This window comes from Leptonychotes weddellii, chromosome 13, assembly GCF_054177405.1.
Source record: "Leptonychotes weddellii isolate Sample4059 chromosome 13, ASM5417740v2, whole genome shotgun sequence".
In the NCBI taxonomy this organism is placed as follows: domain Eukaryota; kingdom Metazoa; phylum Chordata; class Mammalia; order Carnivora; family Phocidae; genus Leptonychotes; species Leptonychotes weddellii.
The window spans coordinates 19540591-19562411 of record NC_138381.1 but is presented as its reverse complement, the minus strand read 5'-3'; the positions used below and the strand labels follow the sequence as shown (position 1 = coordinate 19562411).

Below are 21821 nucleotides of genomic sequence, written 5' to 3'. Positions count from 1 at the left end.
AATTCTATAGTGGGATGGAGTCACCTCCTACATACAAAAAAGCTGAGTGTTCAGCAGTGAAAGAGCACTAGACTGTAGTCTGTTCTCTGGGCATCTTTAATCATCATTCTGAAATGTGCATCTTTCCCATCCAAGGATGTAGAACTGAAAGTTCCATATCAGAATACAGGAAAGTTTTAGTCTTCACATTATTTTTGACAAAATACATGATTTTCTTGACAAATGGCAGGAGCAAATAAAAAGTCAAGACCCAAATTATGATACTTTTAAGCCATTATTCATGTTTAATAAACAGTAACTTTTAGGATATATTTTATCCCTTTTGGAAAATACTCTTTAGTTGATAACCTTTTTTGAGACATTCAAAATTTCTCAAGTTATATCCAGTCCAGATTGCTAACAGTAAAACAAATCCAGAAGGTAAGAATGAGGATGCTATTGTTGCCCATAACATATATTTATTTGTCACTTGGTAAAAATTTTCTTAGACTGTAGATAATGTGTATGTATAATTAAAGATGAAGGGAGAAAGGAAGAATGAAAATCGGATGAGATTGATTTTCTTCTCTCTTTTTTTGATATCATTCCAAACATTTCTCCCCTAAATATGAGATGCTGATTAGGGTAGTTTCTCAAGTGTGCCCTGTTCTGGCTGCCAAACTTTTACCCTTCCTGGATTGTGTGGTCACATGTGATTCCCAAATATCCTCCTCATTCTTACCAGAGACCTGGTTTGGCACATCCTACAACATAGTATCCTTTCTCAAAAACTATGTTAGGATTTCAGTGAAAACCCTATCCCTGTCTATAAACTACAGATAATGCAATTGCCTATCAAAACCACCTTTCATCAATAATCCCCTAATACTGTAAAAAAAAAATGGATCTTGAGAAATCATTAGTCTTTAATGGGAAATAGGAGACAAAATTAAGATAAAAATTAAGTTGTGATGATTAGACTAGGAAAGAGTAGGTTGGACGGCCTGGTGAATTAAAAAAAAAAAAAAAGTTTGTTAAATCTTGAGGAGCTACAATGACATTTAAAAACTTACATAAAACTGGTAGAATCTTAATATAATAAGCACTCTTGTATGTGTGCTGTTTCCCAAAGAGTCATTCAGAGTTCAAAGTCTACTACTTACTAAGATAACTTTTCTTGGTCTATCCTTTTTCATAGAATATGTTTATGGATTATTTTAAAATGAAGGAAATTGTAAGTGATAGAAATTTGTAACTAAGTTTAGAATTTTTCTATGAGGTGACATTCATAAACCCTGTTCATCTGAAAGGGGTATTTATTAACAACATCATTTTTTGAGTATTTCCAGTCTACATATTCTTCTGGGCAATGATATGTGTCCCATCAGTTAGCAAAGGAAGGACTACTGCTTCTAAGACCTTTGCTTTACCTTTCAAACAGTGATGATGGATTTGCTGGGAGACTGCCACCCCAAATGAGAGAACCAGGGTGCTTAGGTTATAGGTGGCTGCCCGTGGGAACACTATCGTATTTTTCTCTGTGTGAGTTTAACTGACACATGTAAAGAAGCCAACAGCAAGTGTAGTAGCCTAAATGTCAAGTTTTAGTGCAATTGAGTTCAATAAACCCAGAAGATTTGAAGCCCAAAGGAACTCAAGTATAGGGGAAATCATTCTAATTGATGGAAACTGACAAAGATCTACACTGGTCAAAATGTCCTCTCACAATTTCTGTAAAAGCAGTGATATTGTGAATTTACCTCCTATACAGTTATATTTGGTTAATAGAAAAGAAGCCACTTAAAAAATGTTAAAGATATTTTTTAAATGAAAAAAAGTCATTTTCAAGAACATTATTCATAATGTACTTGAAGTTGTGAGCAGGTAAGAATTCTCTTCATAAGGTCTAAAAATTTATTAAACCATTTAGATCAAGACACATTTATGATATTCTCTTATTTTACCCTATCCATGTGAGATTGGTTAAGTTCTCTGGTTGAAAAAAAAATTGAAGACAAGAAAATAGCCTCTTTACCTTATTTAAAATATATGGGTGATAATTACTTGGTGATCATATGAGTTTTCACGTACTGTATTTTTAATTAAACTTACAAGATGATCATTTTGAGTTGATGTGTAGAGGAATGAAACAAATAACATATTTTTAAGAACATATATAGCAAAAACCATTTTCAATTTTTCTCCTCTGACTACTATTTAATAGAAATAATCACATCAACCTTGATTCCTTATCAATTTTATTTCAACAGCGCTTTGGCCTTGATATGAACACTTGCTCACAAAACTGTCGATTTGAAGTGTCAGCTTCCTTGCTAAGAAGTGTCAATGTCTAATAATATTTCTTTCTCCCCCACAGTAGAACACCCTGACAAAATGGCTAATGACCAAGGTATGGTGGCTCAATCTGTCATCCTTTCTCTGCTTGAATCAATTCTATCTGCTAGAAATGTCAGTCATTATTTTGCATTACTTTTTTTTTCACCTGGGCCATACACCTGATGAAGCAGACAGTGGCGTGATAATTAATCTTGCTAATGAAGTTCTGTTTGGCTGAAGCTGCTGGTCTGTTGGGAAGATGTAAATTTTCTTGAGAGGAAATTGTTTTGTCTCTATTCTGAAGGACCAATTAAAATGTCAAGCTTCTTTGTATGAAATAAATTTTTAGTCTCTGTCTGCACTTCTGAATAATTCACATTAAGTATAATTAAGCTCAGCATAATTTTCAAGCTGCTCTTATACCCTTTCATGAGCTATGGATTAAAGTTCTGTAGCTCCACAGAGAAAAACCATAAATCAAGTGTGCTTTTTCTCTACAGTGAGCTTCTTTTAATAAATAAAAACAAAGTTAGGACAACTTTTTTAGGGCATTACTATTGTTCATTTTGAAGTCAGAAAGCTTTCACTCTGTGAATCAGATGCTAGCTCGACTCAGAGTATTTTATTCTCCTTCCATTCTTTTGCTAAAAGCTGATTCGTGTAGAGAAATAGGCATGGCTTTACACAAAGGAAAATGGAGATAAATAAGAGTTATCCATCACTTCACAGGTAGATAAGAATTTGCTATTATCATGATTTGCAGACTGATAAATTATTTTTACACTAAAGGTAATTGGTAGAATTCTAGAGGAGAAAAAGAATAGCTTATGAGCTGTATTTTTTCAGCCTGTTATATTCTTTAAAGAAGGGGGAGTTGGGAAGTATTTGCAACTTGTTATAGTCGGTGATGTCCAGATTTTGTCCATATTTGTTGGCTCAGAGTCTACAGTTTGTGTCGTTTTTCTCCTGCTTTGGACAATCTCCTGTCAGCAGAACCTGCTTGTGGGCATCCTGTCTTAGAAGGCACCATCTTGTAAGATGGAGGAAAACATTCTTTTCAAGAATACTTTTTAACTTTTAAATATTAAGCATCTGGATATTAAGGCTCACTAACAGAACATTGTCTACATGAGTAGTATTTTATTTAATGATTCTGTGTTCAGGTTTATCCCTGGGTCCTTAAATCATACCTCTGCTTCAGAGAACATGGCTGGGACTTCACACATGGAAGTAATAAAAATGAACAATACGCAGAAATATCTACCCAGAGTTCACATTTACATTAATCACCTAAACGTACTTCCTGCTTACTTCTACTTAAAATATCTTTGTAAGACCAATATCTACTAAATGGTAATATTTGTGAACTATTAATGATGAATACTGATCAGTTAACCTGTATTTACATAGGAAAATTAAGTATTAGTGCTGGCCAGATCCAAAGCTGGAATAATTAACTAGCAAAAGTGGTTTTATTATTTCATTTATAAAATAATTAAAACAACCTTGCATAGACTTCTTAAATGAATTTGGAACTTCCACAGGTGGATAATTCCTGATTTTTGAAATTATACTTAGAGAAATATATATAGAGAGAGAAAACATACCAAAAAAATTTTTTAAGTCAGTGAACCAGATGAAATGTTACATTATTAGCCACTCGGGCAATGACATGCCCAAGGTTCTGAATAAATGGATTTTGCTGCTGTTTTTCAGTTAACTGTTTTGTTTAATATTATTTTAAGCTATCAAAAGTATGTTTTGTAAATCAGTCCTTTTATAAAAGAAAAAAAAAAGAGTAAATTATTCCCCAGTCTCTCTGATCACACACTCTCCATGGATTTTTCTCAGATTTTCATATCAATAGTGAAATTAGATCTGTTTTCAGGGAAAAAGTCATTCCCAAGAATTATTGTCCATGGCTGAGTGTATTAATATTATTTGGGCAATTTTTCTTTTTCTTCATCTAATACCACTTAAAAGATTCTGTCACATATTATACTACTTGGTGCCTTATTCAATCACAGCTGGTATACAGTTGTTCAAACTGATAGGTTCTAAATTTTACATCAAACTCAAATCACTTGTGAAATTGAAAGGAACTGACAACCGATAATTTAGTGGTTATAAATAAGATCTTTAAATTCTTACAAAGAAAGCATATCAGATTTACTGGCCATCAAAAGCTCTTTGTAAACAAAATCAGTCTCCTGCGTTGATGACCATGTAGAAGAAAAATAACCCAGATTGGAGATCCTTCTAAGATTGATGAAAATAAGAGGAAAAAGCCATTCTGAATGTTCCCACTCTTAGCACAGAGCAAATTATTTGAATATGTCTTACTGTGCCCACTGTTAGACCTATTTGCCCTTCCCCATGGTGAAGTGATCTCACTGTTACATCTATGACAGGAGCTGAATTTCTGTTGAGAGAAAATTCAACACCTTGGGTCATAGTGAACCTTGCAAAGATGAATCCTAAATAGAAAAACAGGTCGAATTGAATTTACATGCGAGAGAGGAGGAAAAGTTCTGATTATTTTAACGAAGTATCTCTGTAGACTTTTGTCACAATTACTTTTTCTTGGAATCTGATATATGTCCTGAAGTACATAAATGGGAAAACAAAAAGTCAGTTATATTTGAATCAGCCATGATTTGAGGAAAATATTTTCTCCCAAGTAATAGCAATAGTAGTTTGAAAATGATAATTTGCATTGAACTCTTTTTCCCTCTGTGTAGTTATAAATTGATTATATCTAGCATTTACTTATCTCTCTAATCTCAGCCTCCTCTGTAATTCCCTGTTTTTTGCAGCCCCTTATCTCTTGTTACACATCCCAGTTTTTTCCTCTAGTCTCTTCCAGGCACAAGTGGCCAATAATTTTGAAGGTGATCATGAGATTTTAGAGATTAACCACAGAGTTTAATTTTTAGGAAGGTCAGGTAGGATAGGGAAATTGTATGGGCTATGTCAAGTGAGTGCAGAGGACATAGAAATGCTGTGCCTTTTTTCCCCTTTTTTATTTTTCATATTTTGGTAAGAATCCTTTCTGTGTGTGTGTGTGTGTGTGTGTGTAAAATGGTAAAATGAACTCTTATGAAGGCCTACCACTGTCTCTGTTCACAGAATTCTCATTAAATCCTCACTGCTATACTGTGAGATACAATTATTGTTCTCATCTTAGCAATGAAGAAGCTGAAGCTCAGAGAGTTTCAGTCAATTGTCTATAGACACACAGCTAGTAAATAGCAAGGCCACGATTGAAACCCTGTTCTTAACCACGAGTATGTTCATCCCGTGTATGTATATGGATGCATACACAACCACAAACTCATGTTTAACATAGATTTGTAAGGTTGCTGTATCTGAAGTTTGTGTCTGGATATCTTCCCAGTATCAGCTTTCCTTTCCCCATCTCTGTGCATAGCCCAAAGAACAAAGAATAAAACAGCTTTCACTCTGGGGTCATCTTGTTAGTGAGAAGTCACAGCACTGAGTATGTGATCCTGACAGTCGGTTATCTCGGGAAACACAGGGATGGTGCTAATTCCACTGCCTTAGTCAGCTCAGGCTGCTTATACAAAACGCCACAGACTGGGTGGATTAAACAACAGAAATCTACTTCTCACAGTTCTAGAGGCTGGAAGCCCCAGATCAAGGTCCAGCCGAGTTGGTTTCTGGTGAGAGCGTTCTTCCTGGCTTGCAGACAGGTGTCTTCTTGCTGTGTCCTCACATGGCAGAGGGACAGCTGGTTCTCTCATCTCTCTTCCCCTCGGATCAGGGCCCTACCCTTGTGACCTCATTTAGCCTTAATTACTTCCATAGGGCCTCACACTGGGTGTTAGGAATTCAGCATGTCGTTCTGGGGGACAGAGGGGGAGCACGAACCAGTTCACAGCATCCGCCTTCAAAAAGAAAGCTCTTCTCTAACCCTCACTGATTATCTCCCCAGTGTTTCAGATGAGGAGGCAGAAGGCAGTGCCTTGCCTAAGGTCACACAAATAGAGTTGTGGGCAGAGGTGGATGCCAACATGCTTCTCTCTGACTCCCAGAGTGTAGTCTGTCCATTGTAGACTGCTGCTCTCTGTATGAAAGATGTGGCTCTTTGATTTTCTGTAATGAGCTTAAACCTTTTAGGGTTTCTCACAGAAGCATTTATAAAAGCCTCTGTTTGGGGCTGCAATGGAGGATGGCTATGACTATAAAATATGACCAATTCTCAGAAGTGATTATCATCAGATCAAACTTCTAATCTTAAAGGATTGTTTTTACACCCTTATGTTCTGTTTAACCCCCAAATGTTGCTCTCCACTTTGAGGTGTCCATGTGTAAAAAGTGGTCATTCTTAGCATGAACACAAATGTCTACAAGGTCATGTCTGTTTCCATGTCTGCCCATTGGGGCATGCAGAGTAGGTGTTAGGGCCATGTCACAGGACCTGAAAGAGGGCAGGAGCCTTTATGAAATGATCTGTGTCATCGCTGAGATGAATCAGGAAGAAAATGCTTGCTTCAAGCGCTCTCAAGTGTCTCCCACTCTCCATGGCCTTCAGAGGGGTGATCTAAAACACCAGGGCTACAAAGGAGATGGAAATGCATAGCCCACTTTATAGATCTAGATGCAGGTGGCCTGCTGAGAACTGCCCTCCCACCAGGAGGGAGAATTACTCACTTCTGAATCATGGTAAAGGCTGATAATACCCTGGCTTTCCCATCAGCACCCAGTGTGTACTCCAAGAATGGTGGATTGGGCTCGGAGACCTCAAATTCTAGTGCCATCTTGTCACTGTGACCTGTGTGACTTTGGACATGTGACTGACCTCTCTCAGCATCCTCACCTGTCAAATGATGACGTTAGCCCAAAGTATCTTTTGTTTTCTTTCAAGATTTCAGATGATTGAACTAGAAGATTGGTGTTACGATAAAAAACTTGGACATAGCATCTTCATGCAGTGTAGTACTTCACATTGTTAGCATTCCCAGGATGCATCAATCATTCTTCTGTGCACCGTTCATGTGCTATCATATCGTCATAACATCCCTCCACATAAAGAAAATGAGACACAGAGGTTCTCAAACTTGTCCAAACACTCACAGTACATAAGAGGGTAGCCCGAGATACAGACCCCGGTTAAATAATTTGAGAGTCTCTGCCCTTAACCACTGTATAATTTCTGGAAATACAGTGAGTTAATTTGTTCCTACTTTGTTAGGAAGAAAGTGAAACCTAAATGGCATCACCATACATTCACCTAGTTTAAAGTTCTTTGTCTTTCCTCAGTAGGGTATTCAGGCAAAGTACTTAATACTACACCTGCCATTTTGCACCTCAGCGGGTTTAATCTCATGAATAAACAGAACGTTAATTGTTTCCAATTTCAAGGAAATAGGGTTTTCAAGGCAGTCTAGTCAAGCTTGGAATTTAGTTAATGTAATCCAGACTTTGCAGGGTTTGGATTACACCAGCCAGGATGCTGTTCGAAAAATTGAAGTCTTTAGCACCTTTTGATGGGAGCTGTTTAATTGAAAATTAAAATCTCTTACTACCCTGTTATTGTGTGGAGTTTCAACTACTTTATTATTCAGTTGCTGCTCCACCCCCTTGAAAGAGAGTTATTCTCACCTGTGCTTTTCTCAGGTCCAAAATTTTGCAATTCTAGAACTTATGATTATGGTATAAAAGTAGGGGTGAAAAATGAGTAGTGTGCTTTTGATAAAGTGTTGAGGTGCTTCTCGTGTTCCCAGCAAGCAGTCAGGTATTTGCTTAAGTCAACCTCTTAGGAGCTTCTATGTTTCAATACATAACTTTGAAAGAAAACATACTCAGTACTCTTAAGAATTGATGCGATTCATGGCATACTTGTAAGTTTCTTAGACCCAAAAGATAGACATTTTTGTTAACAAGCCCTCAAAAAGATTTCTTAAACAAATTCTTTTTGTAAGAACCACTCTGTTGCTGAATGTCTTTCTTTGCTGTAGACATTAGCCAAATACCAGGTTCCTGGCTTGAGTTTTCTGCCCACTACTGTTAGACCTGGACTCTGCCTCCTCAATTTTCCTTCCAAAACAGATGGCTCACCAATGCTTATGGAATAAAGTCAGTTCTTTGACATCAACACCCCAAATGCCCTTTTCAAGCCTCAAGACTAGTTCATCCCTCCACATATGTCACAGTCTATTAGCAAAAATGTATAAATCTCTCTGGGAAAGGTTTTCCCAACTCCATGCTCTAACTGGTACCATTCTCTTAGCTTTGGCAGTACTTTCTCCCTTTCTATACCAAGTCAGGTCCTCATCTTCTAAGACTCCCTTTCCCATTCTGCTTTTTTCCAAGAAGTCTTTCTCACCTTTCCAGTCTTTTTGTCCTTCTGTATGTCCATAACACCCAACTTATTCCTTGCTCTGTTCTTCATTTCTTATAGTTCACTATTTATATTCCTAACCTCTGGGCCAGGTTGTAAATTCCTTGATGGCAGAGGACTGGTCTGATTCACACTGTCGTCCCCACCTCTCAGTCTCTAATTGAGAATCTGTCATTATTATAGTTGCCTGGTAAGTGTTTGTTGAACTGAATTATGACACATGTCTTTGAGGAAACAGTCACAGAGTAATCTGGAAAGAAAGACTTTACCATCGGATCAAAAGTATATTTGGGACCTAAAAGCAATAATGCTCAGGGCTATGGATACTGTGCATGTTACTAATCTTGGGGAAGATGAAAATGATGTGAAAATATGTTTCCAATAAGGCAAAAATATCTTGAATATTCATCTATTAAGTTAAAGCTAAACTGGAAAACAAGTTCTCTTTAATTCAGAAAATGGTGGTCACATTTGTAGATGATTCTGACCTCCTGTGCACTTTTCTTGATCTCTACTCTTCCTGTCATTTCTGGTTAGCAGAAAATTTATTTTTCTTGCATTTCCCTGGCTGCTTGTAATTCTGAGTACAGAAAGGAGAAAAATCAAAACTATGGGAGTTGATTAGATTTTGAAATTTCAAACATGAAGTATGAAAAGAATTGGACTCACTTTTGACAGCTTGCTGGTAACAATGTACCTAGCATCGTGCTGTGTGTGGTGAAACATGAGAAAGACGTACAGTTCCATGGGTCCGTTTTCAAGAACCATGCAATGTAGTTGGGAGGAGTATGTAAATACTTCCAGCCCAACATTAAAAATACAAAATATGAAATTAAGTGGTGCCATCTCATATGTATATCGTCATTATAGGGTTTCAGATGGGCAATCACTATTGGTAATAGAAGAAAAGACTCCTTAAACCCAAGAATGGACTTTTACTATATGAGTAGAACTTGATTCAACACACATGATTGCGGAGGGAAAGATTACTTGAACCTTTACGTAGAGAAATCCTAGAATTGGAAAATCAAGATGCCAAGAAGCTGCTCATAGAGCGAGGATTGCAAGATGCATTCAGGGGACAGTTAGGGTACCGCTGTGCATTATTATGATAAAGAGAGGGAAAGAAAGAGAGAGAAATAAATTGGTGATGTTTTGCTCTTTCCCTCTACTCTAACACAACAGTTCTCTGGCTTTCCTACTTTTCAACACATTAAGTATCTCTGTCCACACTGGTCACTGAAGATCAGCATGCTCACCTCCAGAACCCCGCAAACCCCATTAACTCTTGGCTGCTGATGCCAATCATACCTTGCTTCTCAGGGGAGGCGGGGTGTGAAAGTGTGGGGCATTGGAGGAAAGGAAGATGTGGAATAGGAAGAGGGCCTAAGTATCTGTTAATTCACCCAGTAATGGTAAAATCATCATCATCAGAATCAGACCTATTCAGCTGCTTAAAATGAGTATACTTGTTAGTCTTTCTGAGCCACAGTTTACTCACCTATAAAATGGAACTAAAAATGTCTGCCTTGTGGATTCATAATTAGTACTATTCTCATGCTACTCATTATAACAGTCTCTCATAATTTATTCTTCAAATTCAGCCACAATACTTTTTCTAAAACACATATTTAATTGAGTCACTTTTCTGCATAAAATATCTGTAATGGACCTCTGGCTTCTGCAAGATAACTTATAGACTCTTTGGTAGAGCATATAGGGAGTTTTATTATTTCATGTCTGCCTGTCTTTCTAAGGTTACCCACCTCACTCTTTTCTACCTGATCTACTCATCTTTTAATTCTCAACTCAGATGTCACCCTGAAAAGTCTTTGATCATTTTACTAGGCATAAATAGTCATCATCCTGTTTTTCCATTGTGGCACCTACCTATAATATGTTTAAAACTTTTGGCCATATGATGTAGTTATTATTACTCAACATTTTCCCCCTCACTAATTTATGAGCCTTTGCAATATCCCCAATACTTAGAACAGTGGTCCATTCAATACATTTGTTGACTAGATGGATGGAGCACGAGCTGATACATGAATGAAAAAATTTTGTGCTCCAGAAGTGTCATCATTTACACATACAAGCAGCACAACTAGTGTGATCCTGACATTCTGGTGTTTTCATACTGTAGTTGCAACTTCCTGATGAACAGTCACTTGGAGAAGAAAGAGTTTTCATGCTGTTTTGTTACCTCTCCTTGCACTGCTTGGTAACTCCACTCAGACACAAGCATATCTCACACTGCCTTTGGGATAAGCTTGTGGACCATCCAGGTATGGGAGACTTTCATGTTCATTCAGTGGCTTTTGAGGACAGTTGTTCTTTTATAATCCATGAAAAATTCTTCCTCATCCTCCATGTTTTAGTCAGGTGAATGAGCTAGCTCTTGGGAAGATCTAGTCATCCAGGAGAGGGTCCATGTTTAGAGAAATAGGAGGCTTTTTAGATTTTGATAAAGACAAAGCTGCACCTAAAAGTGATGCCTTAGACCCACATACTAGCCATTATTCCAGATATGCTATAGGCAAGAATGCATACAAAGAGAGAAGAGAAAATTCCACAATCACCATATCATTCATATATATGTATGTATTTTTTTGTCTTTTCTTCTCATTGGCTGACATCTATTATCCTGTTCAGGAATCCAGATACCAGTGAGTCTGGCTTAGCGCTGCTTTACTCTGGTGCTTGCAAAGGAAGAAGAATGCAATGTTTGCAAACTTTTTTCCTACCTTAGAATATTCCCCAGGCAACTCTTCTTCACCTGTCAATTGCCACACTGCAAAAAAACTTCAGGAAGTCAGGACCCAAAATCAAACTGAGATGTCAACCAAGAGCCAGGAATTAGGGGTTCATTTATTGAAATTGTTTATGTCTATGATGACTATAATTTCCATTTTGGAAAGTGTCCTGATTAATACCCAGATCCAGGCAAGAGTGGTAATAGCACTCTCTTTCATTCTTAAAGTGGCCTGGTTTTCATAATTATATGGTCACCCAATTCACGACGTTTGTATGTGGAAAAATAATCTTAGATTTTAGATTGATTTCTAAGGATTTTAAAAATGAATTTGCTTTTTATTGTAGTCTAGTCTGTCCATATTTTATTGCATAAAGTCAGAAGTTGGAACTCCAAAGAAAAGTGCTTCTCATGGTCAAGGAAAAGATGGATAATCACATATTTGGTTCTCTTACATTGTTTCTAACTCGTAGCAGGTCACCAAAGAACATTCCCATTCTTGAAAACTACTGCTCTTAGACTTGCCACAGGTGACAAATATAAGGATATGTTTTGAAGGAAGGCAAAAAAGATTTGTTAAGCACCACATCTCAATATGTGGCAGGCATGTTAGCTTCTCTTACATATGAAGTAGTAACATTCTAGTTTCTTTCAATCAATGAGCTTTCTTTCATGTGTACTTGGAAACAATGTGTTAAGGAGAGCTCATTAATTCTTTTCCATTAATATATGTTTGAAATATCCTAGGCATGAGTTATGATTTCGCTTCCTGGCTCTTAGATATCCTGATGCCTTTGTTCAAAGTCAACAGTATTATCAACTGTGTGATAAATTGATCTCTTAGACACTTCTCCAGCCTCTGAAAAATCATCTGCTTCAAAATAGAGCTCCATATGATCTGTGTATTGGACCATAAAACTGTATTCAGGTGTCATTAATAGATATCCTTTATCCACTGGTACACAGGACACAAAATCAATTCAATTTCCATCATTATCACCAGAATTATTTTCAGAGAACCAATTCTAAGATCAAGAAGATACCTCAGTGCTCTGCATTCTTGGGAGAACGTTTATTGAACATTTGTTAGATGACCAATCTGTTCATTCAATTTAGATTATGGGCCATATGTTTTTCTTAGGATTGATTGTGTGGGTGCCATTCTTAAGGACCTTCTCTTATCCCCACTCAGGGAAGATAGATTAAAGAATAGATCAGAACTACCACATCCAGTTTTCTCCATGTCCTCTGCACATTAATTTTCCATTAACTCCTCCCTGAACTTATAAATATCTACTCAGAAAAACTAGACTCTAGAAATCCCGATTGAATTAATCTTTGTTAGCTGCTGATAAAATTTTTTATCATGGAAGATATTCTCCATCTGCCCATGACTGCTAAAAGTAGGGACTTAATGTAAACATTAATGTTTCATTTTATACAAACATACACACAGACACACACCACAATTCAAATATAGAAATAATATTTAAAGTGATATGTAAGAACAAGAACAAAGAAAATAGCTTGTATAATAATTATAACTTAAACTCTTGTTCACATTAATAACATGTCATTGAGCATTGTAACTCACATTAGTCACTCATCAGGCCTTGAGAACACAGTATACATGTCACTTTGGTAAACACCAAGGAATATCACAATAAGCACACTTCCTACAGGAAGTCCTATTACCTCTGCCCACTTTTCCCCTCAATCCAGAGAACAAATGGCAGGGAAATCATGGAGACTAACTTTTGCCCAAGGGAGCACATGTCTCTTGCCAAAACCGCCCCCCCCCAAAAAAGATGAAAAGAAGTCTCCTAGTGAGATCTATTCTTTATCCTTTAGAGAAAATATAAAAGTTTACTCTTTAAATGACTTCATACTTTATAATACTGTAAAAATGCAAATAAGGGAAGGGACATGAAATTTCTGGTTTGGACTTACCTAATAGGTGCCTATATAAAATAAATTTAGAAATATATAATTTTAATAACTCCTAAAATAGTTATACACTTCCTCTTTTCAAAGTTAACCATGGGCTCATTTGTTTTACTGTTCTTTCTGAAAGTACCATTTCCTGGTTTCAAAACCTAAGAAAAAGTAGAAAATATCTGTTTTAATTATCAAAAATTTCTGGAAGAAGTGATTTTTGGATGAAATTATCTGGATAAAATACCTAGTTGGTTATATGATATATGAATTCATTACTCTTTAGCATCTTGATTCCTTTCCTCACCCTTATTTCTATTACTAAGAAAATATGGGTACAGAATAACACAAGAATTCTTCATTTTCTGAAGAATATAACATTTTATTCATAAAGTACATTCTGATTACTGTGTCACATAAAGTCATGATACTACTAATTCTAGAAAAAAAGAAAAAAGAAAAACTGCCCATTTCCAATTTTTATGAACCATGTTGAGCTTTATTTGAATACAAAAAAAAGCCAGTATACATTGAAATGTATTACATTATTTCTACAAATGTTATATGTAAATTTCATATATTTATTATTGGGAATTTTTAATTTTGAAAAATGTTAGAGATTTAGTGTAGCATGCAAAAAAAATCAGGAGTTTTAAGCTAAATATAACTGTAGAACACATAAGACTGAAAATAATACATTATTTTTATTTGCATGTAGTTCTTTCAGCAATACTAGACAAATAAAAAAACATTTGTAATTAAACCTACTAGTGATTTTATAGTAAAAGATGGGTTAACTTGTTCTTAAATCTTTAAAGTCAGCACAAATTAAAAACCATCTGCAGTTGGTGTTTAGATCTTATATAGGATCGGGATATAGTGAACCAACTTGATCTGTCATGGCAGGATCCTCATCTAATACGTGCTTTTATATTATCACTTCCCTAAAGATCTAGGACTGTGCCTTGCATTTAGCAGGCCCTTAATAAATTTTGAATGAATTATTACCAGTTTTATGCTCCACTAATAAAACAAAGACCTCCAGGATCAGATAGTACTTTATACTTTTGCATCAACTGACTTTCCATCTTGCAGAACCGCATTCATCTTGTTTCCCTAGATCAATGCTTATGAAATTAACCAAGTTAACTAAACACATTCAATATTTGATCCACATCAAAAAGCCCTTAAAAATGCCTTGAAGTGCAAGCAATGACACTCAGTGTCCTTTTTGGTCTTCAGTGTCCCCTCATTTGACAACTTTGTGGTTCTTGCCTTAGAGCAAAGGAAGAGTCTTTTTTTTGTTTTGTTTTAGCTTATTATTTTCCCCACAAAGGAAGCTTTTCTGGAAGTTAAAAGACATATTTTAGAGAATAGAAACATACCAGCACATAACGTTAAAATTTTATTCTCACGCCTTTAAGATGAAGAGATCCCCAGACTCACCAATATCCCAGAAAGGAGTTTTGTGTTTCCTTACTGAAGTGGTTCAAGGACTCTAAATTACCATAAATCCAATCTTGCTTGCTGATGATATCAAGTTTTTTTGAAGTACTTTCTGTTAAGAGTTACTTAATTTTCTTTGTGGTATCAATCTAATTATAACCAACAAAAAGTTAAGCAATGTCAATACACTAGATTGTGTGGGTAGAATGTTCAAGTTTTAAGCTGCCCTCTCTTAGGTAGAAAGCATTTCCAGAATTCCTTTATCTGACATAGAGCTCTAACCATATGACATCTGATTTTCTCCTACCTATTGAAATTCACAGTGTAATCAATAGCCTTAATAAATCCAGGGGGTGCTCTACCCATAGAGCTTTATGTCTGAGTAATACATGGATGTGCTTGTGGGCTTGTTTTTGCATCTTCCCACAAACTAGCTGGGAGATGGAGAAACTTCATTAAAAAGACATTTGTCAGGATGCTAAAGGAAAAGGAAAATCCTCCACAGACTGTTTACCTAATTTCCAGCCAATACAGGATTACTCCCACCAGGAATCATTTATTGCTTTACTGGCCTAAGTGATGGGACTGTTAGCATCTCTTTTGGCTGACTGCTTTGCAATCTAGCTGCTTTCAGATGTGAGAAAAGCTATCTTAATATTCATACAGAACTTCCGGCTCACTTCATTTCTTCCAACATTGATCTTACAATGTCCCGTGGGCAAAGCTTATCCTCTGTTCATTGAAACCCCAAATGTGCCAGCGTCACACAAGCAAGGTATTTGGGAAAAGGCTTGTCCACATTTTAGTCAGCCCACCAAAGTGCTCACATTTGCTGCTTATTTCATTTGCTTCTCTCCTGCCTTTCCCCATGGGGAGCGTCCATCCTAATACCTGCTTTATAGACCCACAGTCACTGGCCAGCAGATTTTAAATCTACCAGTTTATGCTGAAAACAGAAGATGATGTGATTAGATTAATGTATGCATTGCTTGTTGGAAGCTTGACATCCTAACTTCAGCTGTGGCTTGATATGAAAAGAATTTCTAAAATTCCAAACGTATGGTCTGTTAACAAGATTTAAGTTGTTCCATCACAACTGTTTTGCAAATAAAGTGATGAAATCTTGGGAAAGCATCAGCAAGAGGAGTGTTTGGGATGCCGAACAATGTCACAAGAGCAGGACTTGAAAGTCTTAAAGAAGCAGATAAATAGGGGCGCCTGGGTGGCTCAGTCAGTTAAGAGTCTGCCTTTGGGGGGCACCTGGGTGGCTCAGTCGTTAAGCGTCTGCCTTCGGCTCAGGTCATGATCCCAGGGTCCTGGGATCAAGCCCCGCATCAGGCTCCCTGCTCAGCGGGAAGCCTGCTTCTCCCTCTCCCACTCCCCCTGCTTGTGTTCCCTCTCTCGCTGTGTCTCTCTCTGTCAAATAAATAAAATCTTTAAAAAAAAAAAAAAAAGAGTCTGCCTTTGGCTCAGGTCATGATCCCAGAGTCCTGGGATGGAGCCCCACTTTGGGCTCTGTACTCAGAGGGGAATCTGCTGAGGATTCTCTCTCTCCCTCTGCCCCTCCTGCTTGTGCTCTCTCTCTCTCTTAAATAAATAAAAATCTTAAAAAAGAAGAAGAAGAAAAATAAAATCTATGCATGTGAGCAAATGACCTATGTTATTGTAGCTGACTGCCTCAGTTGGCTTCCTCTACATCATCCACTGATTGTAACTGCTTTCAGAAATAACTCTCTGAAGTAAATAAATGGAATATTAGCTGCATTCTTGTATGTGTTTGCATATAAATTCAACTCTCAAATGTGTTCCTATAAATTGTCAACCCAATAGATATTCTAGAATTCAAAATCTAATAAAATAATTACAGGTCTACAAGTGTGCCAATAGAAAAAAGTATTACCTGTGGTGAAACACATTAATTAAATTTGGCTGATGGTACAATTCTGGTTATTTCCTGGCTCAATGCTCTTAAAGACTGCTTTTACAACTGTTGCACACCTATTGGAAAGCAGTGTTTCCAGTAAGGTGACACTAAGGAAGTCTTCTTCCTTCCCTGCTGTGTTTGTAAGAAATATTCAGAACAGGTATGTGTGTGGTACCATAACCCCATTCTTTACTCCCTATCTACTACCTCATTCCCGGGCACCTATTTGGCACATCCACAAGGACTGCTCAAAACCCATTTATAAGACAAAATGTGCTGTCCCCTTGTAGAGTAATAATGCTAATTTGCCGCAAAGTCATGTCAGATGGATGGACTTCTTATAGCATGAAAGAGGGGGGCTCTACCTCTCTGGGAGCCATGACTAGCACCCTTTCTGTTCTGAGATGTTCAGGAAAGTAACATTGAGATTCATGCCCCTGCTGTACCTTCTGGGGACGCTTTTTGCAAGAAGATTGGGAAAAAAAAAAAAGAAGAGGGCGGACGACTTTTCAGAGAGGAATTGAATTTAGCTTGTTTAAAAGAGTATTCATGACAGATTTTTCTCACACATAAAAAATAACATTTCCTCACAAAGTATACTGGAATTAATATTCTTAACCTTTCTCTGAGGTGGCCAAAATACCTTGCTCAATTGTTTGTGTGTTTTAAAATGTTTATTATTTCTGTCTATTTTCTTTCATTGTGCATTCATGCACTCTATCCCTAATATTCTTATGTTTTTCCAACAAACAGGTCGTCATGGAGATGGAGGTTATTGGCCAGTTGATACTAATTTGATTGATAGAAGCACTCTCAATGGTAAGTCGATCAATTAGGTCTATTGGATTAGTTATATTAATTAAATGGTTAATTCTAGAGTGTCTGAGGCAGATTTCTTTTTACTTACTGAAAGTGTTAAGAACCCTAGACCTAGAGTTTTAGTGGGGATAATAGAAAGATGAAATTATTAGCAAACCTGTAGCATATTCTACCAGCAGACAATGCCAGTGAGAGTCAACAAGTGCACAAAACAGAGTCTGTTAGAAAAGCTGAGAAAAATCACTTTTATAAGTGATGCAGGGTTAACAATAGAATATCTAGATTTTAAAGTGTTATATATATTTAAAATGTTTCAAAAAATTTAATATTATTAGAGAGAGGTGATATCTAAGGTAGTTTGAACTAAACCCACTCAGTTTCCTAAAATGAAGTCACTGGGACCTTTTGCCTGGAGAGTTTACTCTTCAGAATCCTCTAGCACCTTATTGCTAATTTTTCTTCACACTCTCAAGATTGAACATTTATTTCTGCTCATTCTAATGGATCATTCACATGCTTTGGGGTTGAGCAGACAGAGGTAATATTTGAACTGCACAGAAGAAGCAGGTTGGTGTTGGAGCTGTCTTCTAGGATCTTGTCCTCAGTTTGCTGAAACAGAAACTGTGGGAGAATGGAATAATACTAGCCAAACTCCCAAGGGACTGATGTATATATGCTAAATTCCTTATATAGATTTTTAAAAAATTGCTCCAATGCTGTTGTTTGGTTTGGTTTACTATAAATATATTCTATATATTCAAAATACAAATATGAATGCTTGTGTACCCATCAGCGAGGTTAAGATATAAAATATTCAACATACAATTGAAATCTCTTATATGTCTCTGACTTAACACATGCTCGCCACCGTTTCCTTCATTCCTCATTGATGTAACCATTCTCCCAAATGTGATGTTTACTGTATAGATACATATCCCTAAAGGTTATATTATTATACATGTTTATCACTTTATAGAAATGACATCATACTATATGTATCTTGTTGCAACTTGCATTCATATTTAATTTTGTTTTTAAGATCTACCCATGTATTTACAAATACCTCTCCTTCACTTCTCTTTACTGCTGTATAGTGTTTTATTTTATGAAAATAACACAATATATGTATATAACCATTTTAGCAGGTTTTCATGAGAAATTTGATTACTGAATAGATATTCATTTGGGTGGTCTCTTATTAAAAAATCCATATGGGGGGCACCTGGGTGGCTCAGTCATTAAGCATCTGCCTTCGGCTCAGGTCATGATCCCAGGGTCCTGGGATCGAGCCCTGCATTGGGCTCCCTGCTCCACGGGAAGCCTGCTTCTCCCTCTCCCACTCCCCCTGCTTGTGTTCCCTCTCTCGCTGTGTCTCTCTCTGTCAAATAAATAAATAAAATCTTTAAAAAACGTCCATATGGGAAGCTAAAATTGCAATCTGAAAATTGCTTGCTGGTTGAGAAATTAGAATAAGGGGGTGAGTTACGTGATTATTTCCTATTATAGGCTATAATAACCTAATGTATCTATTTTCTCAAAGAGGACATATGTGTCTGTGGAATAGACCAGAGGCTCCAGTTAAAGACTCAGTATCTCCTCCTCTGGCCAGTGGTGGACTCAGGAACATATTTTTACCTATTGACTCTTCTTTTGTAATTGCCAAGCATGCCCTGCTCTGATAATAATGCATTTACTTAACCAGAATATTAAAATAAAATAAGTATATTTCTTACATTTAAGCTTCCTTAATATATTCCAATCAGACCTATCTAAGGTTATATCCAGAATGCTCTTTCCAGATTACTACAATCCTCACCACTTCCTATTGTCTTGTACACAGATCCCCTTCCCTCATTAAGTAACACTATTGTCTCCTATAGGTATTTCAGGTTTAGACACCTGCTATAGCTAGTACCTGGCTCTGGTAGTTTCCAGACTCCCATACACACAAGGGACACTTTAGGGAGCTCACAGCAGGAAGATGAGAGGAGGGATATGTTGGGACTGAAAACAGACCAAGGGTGTGCTCCTTAAATAAGTTTAGATAATGGTGGTTCCCTTCCCAAAAGCGTGCAGGTTTTATCAACTCATTCTTTTGCCTCAAATTTTATCTTGAGTCTCAACAGTATGCCAAACACACTTCATGCATTCAAGCAGTCAGTTAAGAAATGCTACTAAGCCCTCACTGTGTGCCAGGAGCTCGCTATGAGCTATGCCCACATATTGAAAACTAGAACCCCAAAGGAGCAACAAACAAGAAGGAGAATTACCCAGGTGGACAAGACAGAAATACATGCCAGGAAGATGAAAGAGAGTGAAACAAATCCTAGGGATGTGAGGGAGGGTAAAAGAAGGTCATTGTTGAAATTGTGTGGGGAAACAACATGGTAGTATTTTTTGCCCCGAGATAGGGAGGTTCTAGGTTTAGAGTCCATGCCAGGAATTAACATCATCCCCTTTCAAATCATCCTGCAGAGCTGATTTTCAGATGCTGTTCTATAGAGAGTTTCAAACTGGAATTCATCCACAGCTAAGGGCATGACTATCCATACTGGCATATGATGGTGTTTTTTGAAGAGAGAGTGCCAGGAAATTAAGAGAGAGTCAGAATGGATAATTGAGAAGGAACAATTGTCCCTTCACCATTCCTACTCTGTACTAAGCCATGGTAATGTGTGTTAAAGGTGGAGCAGGTGTAAGCCTCAGACATAGAACCAATGTATTCTCTTAAACTGTACATCCTAAGGAGCTTTCATTTTGGATAAAACTGCCAAATTTAGCAACTCAAAATACAGGAGGCCCACTAAAATTTCAGTCATTTCTAATTGCCTCTAAATATGAGATAAAGGAAAATATTGCAAAGAATTTCTATCTCAATGTACTTATGCATCTCAAGGTACATATTTATAGGCAACTAGAAATACTTGAAATTTAACTGAGTCCCCTGTATTTTTAATTACTAAATCTAGCAGTCCTAATTTTGGATGAAGTTTAAAAGTTTGGTATTAACTAATTTAACTTGCCCTTCAAAAAAAGTGAGGTTTCTGAAAAGAAACCCCACACTAAATTGGATGCAAACAGGTAAGTCAACAAGAACTTGACACAGGAGTCAGACCTCAGATGAAGAGAATGACAGTGACAGTAAGTGAGGGAAATGCATGTCATTGTATTTTTTTTTTTTGCCATTGAAGATTCCTCATGAGAAAGATAATTGTAATTAAATTGAATCTAATATATATTATCTCACCAGAGAAAGTCATGGAGATAAAATAGAGGAATGGCAGCCAATGACTTTGAACTAGTTTAGATAGATTATTGTCATCACCCCTTCTCACTTTTCTGTATCACTTAATGACGTTTTAGGTATTTCATGTTAAATGAATGGGATGAACACAGCACCTGAATCATTTCTAGAATTCTTACTGGAATAACAAATTATTACAGGCTACTTGACTAATGAAAGTGACTTGATAACCTGCGAGAGACATGGGCGGTGGAGGGCAAACTCAATCTGTTTCCCATTCTATTTTGCTAACCCATAAATGATGGTAAATATGTAATTTAACTTTAGCTCGGGTTATTACAAGCCAATCAGCTAAAGCATCTTGAAAGACCCTACCTTCCTAATTAAAGTTCTGCTAATGTCTTAAGCGTTAAGAAGGGGATATAATTTCTAAATTGATGTACAAATGAAGCCTTGACTGAGAAAACTCCAACCCACCCATCCTAGGCTGCATCAACATAAACATTTTAAAATCTGAGTTTTTGAACCTCATAACCGAGGAAAATTTCATACAGCTCCTCTTCGGGTAACAGAATTACAAAGTTTTCCTGTCTCTCCCTACACTTCCTGGATTCATCCTTCAAATAATTGTAATAGAATAATGGCTTATTGTCAGGATACTCAAGCTAGTTGCAAATAAATTTAGACCTCACTAATCACTTACTCTTTCTTACAGAAGGCCACTCTTTTAAAAATGTACTCTTGGAATTGAAATAAAGAAAAACAAAGCTATAGTTCATGTTTACTCTTGTAGTAGGAAGCCCTTAATTAAATTGAGGAAACTGAAGAGGCATCCTAAATTATTTTCCGATGGCAGGTAGAATCAAAGCTAATATGTGCTGATATGCTAGTATTTTACTTTTATGATGCATTCAATTTTATGGTCCACATTCTTAAAGCAGGAAAATCTTCAACTTCTGAAATGTGATTTTCTAGTTTATATTTGTATGAATAAGAACAACAGTGACAATTACTTCAG

At 36.7% G+C, this 21821-nt stretch overlaps 1 protein-coding gene across 1 annotated transcript in view; it reads left to right on the top strand.

Moving 5' to 3' along the window:
• The window catches only part of DCC (DCC netrin 1 receptor), a 1045570-nt gene that overhangs the window by 949770 nt on the left and 73979 nt on the right, over positions 1-21821 (top strand). The window contains exons 20-21 of the mRNA XM_081802524.1: positions 2357-2389; positions 17494-17559. Of these exons, the coding sequence (XP_081658650.1) occupies positions 2357-2389; positions 17494-17559 (99 nt within the window). The remainder of the gene's footprint in view (positions 1-2356; positions 2390-17493; positions 17560-21821) is intronic.